At 39.4% G+C, this 2786-nt stretch overlaps 1 protein-coding gene across 1 annotated transcript; it reads left to right on the top strand.

Annotated features, from left to right (window-relative positions):
* Window positions 1–365: 365 nt before the first annotated feature.
* LOC126603499 (uncharacterized) lies at window positions 366–2568 on the top strand. Its single transcript, XM_050270369.1, has 9 exons — window positions 366–503; window positions 666–674; window positions 794–850; window positions 1087–1234; window positions 1365–1508; window positions 1576–1658; window positions 1786–1834; window positions 2314–2373; window positions 2489–2568. Exons 1-9 carry the CDS (start codon window positions 366–368, stop codon window positions 2566–2568), a joined length of 768 nt encoding a protein of 255 aa, XP_050126326.1.
* Window positions 2569–2786: the final 218 nt, after the last annotated feature.

Here is a 2786-nt window from a genome sequence, read left to right as displayed (position 1 = left end):
AAATGAATTATGACCGTACGATGTACGATGAACGGATACAGTTTACGAATTTTCGGAATCCTCACAAAGAGGATCCGGATTCTCAAAATCCCTCATTTTTCTTGTTTCTTCATCTTTACTCCTTAAACCTAAGAAAAACACAAAACTAAGTGAAAGAGAAGCGAATTCACTCAAAGCATCACAAGAATCTAATAAAAATGGTATTAAAACATATGCTGCAATGGTTTACATCAGATACACTGAAACAATTTACTTTTATATATTAAACCCCCACTAATCAAGTCGTCCAGACAACATAGAAGGAGAAGGAAAAAGGAAGAAACGCTCGCATCGAGGAGAAAAGGAAAAAGTATCCCAAAATCCAAATGGCGTCGACGCCACGAGAGGAGCCGACAAATGCGTCCGAGGTTTCGCCACAGAGGGCACCTGCACCTGGCGTGATTTTTCTGTTGACGGATCTTCATTTGGCAGAGGGATTCGATGCGAATTTCACTGAACTGGAGGTTTTTCTAGTTTCTTATTTTATATACTTTATTACTTTTATATCTCTCCAATAACGAGCTGAGGGTCGCATGTTGGTGTTTGGGGTTATCGATTTGTAATGGGTGACAATTTAGGGTTTGGGGTTCGTGTATTCTTTTTTCTATTACTTTTGCTTTTTTCAGTGGACTTGGGTAAGGGATTTAGGGTTTTAGGGTGTAGATTTGGTATTTTTCTCTTCCAAGGGTTTAGGGTTTCGATTTGTTTTACTTGGTAATCAAGGTCATGACTCATAACCCTTTCACTCTTGCAGCTTGAATCCGATGACCCAGCCGATCCTTTTGACGATATTCATGCTACTTACGCAGCGGTTAGTGAGGAATTTGTGTTTATTTGCTTCTTATTGCATGTTAATGAATTTGTTCGTAATCATCTTCCTAGAACTCAGGCCTCTTAATTAATGCTCTTGATTGTTTAATTATTGCTCTTAATTAATCTGAATTAATGCTCTTAATTGTTTGATTAATGCTCTTAATTAATAAGGCTGTTGCTTTGGATTTGATTCTCTTGATTGTTTAATTAATGCTCTTCTTTTTGTGCTTTCAGCCCTTGAACTTCATCTTGGAGAGCCCGATTAACAAGGCTCACATGGTCCTTGCTGTCCATATCAACTCTGAAAACACACCCGGCTGCTACGAAATCCATGGTGATGCAGAAGTTCCAATCGGACTGGATGGGTTTAAGAAACTCTGGCGTAAGTTAATGTCTTATGGTCTCTGTTCATTCCCTCACTGCAGCACATTCATTTTAGGTGTTAATTGGACTCTAGGGCTAGTACTTGTTCATATTTGTATATAACATAAATCATTAATCATGCCGTGCAGTTGAGCTGCATCAATCTGGCAGGGTTCTGAAGCAGGGAACTGAGGCTGTGGTTTGGCACAAGAATCGTGCCGTAACAAGTTTGATGGAAGGCTTACCTGCAAATTCTAGGAAGATTGGTCAATATTCAACGTTTTCTGCAGTTGGTATCTAAATGGTCTATGCCAGTACCTCCTTTTCCTAACACACTGAATTTGTATGTTGCAAGTTCAGGTGTTTTGTCTGGAAAGGGAAGAGGTGCTCCGCTTGACAACTACATCTTTGCTGCTCCAAATGATCAGACTCTTGTTTTCGTCGTAAGTTGAAAGTTTGCCAATTTATTCGCGTCTATTGTTTTATTGTTGACTTTTCGCTTTCGCATTTTGTGTTCTCCCACCAGGGCTTTCATTGTTAATATTACTTTTTTTTACTGAATCTGTACAGGTTGGTAAAATGGATCAGATTGAGAACTACATTGATGAATATGTGGAAGGTAATTTCTTTATTTCTTCTTTACTTTAACCTTGGAGACCTTTGTATGTTTATGCCCGTTTAGGAGTCAAAGACTGGTAATAAAACACAGAGCTTTTGCATCAGGGAGTGCCAATGAAGTGATTGGTTAGTTTTTAGATCGACTTGGGTTTTTCAAGAGTGAAAACTGTAGGGATACTGTGGAGTGGAGGATGGTTATCTTGGGGCTAGCAAGAGGGAATAAGGCATTTTGAGATTCTTCTAATTTAGGGTAGTGAGGCTCAGGCTCGAGCGGTTACTGGACCTAAGTTGTGCTGCAGAGCGGCCATAAAGGCGCGATAGGAGGTTCTCTTTGCTGCGTTTTTACTGCAGCAAATGATTGGATAGTTCTGCGAGGAATTCTTCGGAGCAGAATTATTGTTCTGGGGATCACGCAGCAATTCTGACTTGCTTTTCTGATTTATTTATTTCATGCCTTTTACTTTGTTTTTGCTTGTATAGTTCGAATTGGAAACTCCTACTTATCTGCGAAGCCAAAAGCCAAAAGTCTCATTTTTAACTGTGCTTTCGTTTTTTTTGATACAATCTTTGCTTTCTCTTTAGACCTAAAGAGAAAATAACATTTGCTTTCTTGTTTTATTTATTTTCTTGTTTCTTCCTGTTCATGTGATTGCAGTTTCACGATATCCGCTGGCTCCTTCTACTGAGGTGACTCAACTGTGCTGCGCACTGCAGAAGAAGTGGAATATAATTTGAATCTGCTAGCATCAGTGTTCTAGTTGATGGTGATGGATTCTCTCTTGGTATCTCGTAACGCTTTTAGTGGTGATACGACGAATGGTCTTGGGAAGTGACTGCCACTTGTTAATTTTGGGCTTCCGATGAACAGGATGACGAACTGAAACAAAACTCCTGTTAATTTCAGTCTACTATTCCATCGGTGCTGGAGTTGATCCTCTAGTAAATCTTAGTGC

Source organism: Malus sylvestris, chromosome 2, assembly GCF_916048215.2.
Source record: "Malus sylvestris chromosome 2, drMalSylv7.2, whole genome shotgun sequence".
Taxonomy (NCBI): domain Eukaryota; kingdom Viridiplantae; phylum Streptophyta; class Magnoliopsida; order Rosales; family Rosaceae; genus Malus; species Malus sylvestris.
The sequence above is the reverse complement of the archived record's forward strand: the minus strand, read 5'-3'. Positions and strand labels throughout refer to the sequence as shown.

What these genes read in the sequence shown, in the direction of transcription:
- LOC126603499 (XM_050270369.1), top strand. Translation starts at nt 366, where the DNA reads ATGGCGTCGACGCCACGAGAGGAGCCGACAAATGCGTCCGAGGTTTCG. An exon ending in TTCATGCTACTTACGCAGCG is followed by an intron (nt 851 to 1,086) that starts GTTAGTGAGGAA and finishes TTGTGCTTTCAG; the next exon opens with CCCTTGAACTTCATCTTGGA. An exon ending in TTCAACGTTTTCTGCAGTTG is followed by an intron (nt 1,509 to 1,575) that starts GTATCTAAATGG and finishes TTGCAAGTTCAG; the next exon opens with GTGTTTTGTCTGGAAAGGGA.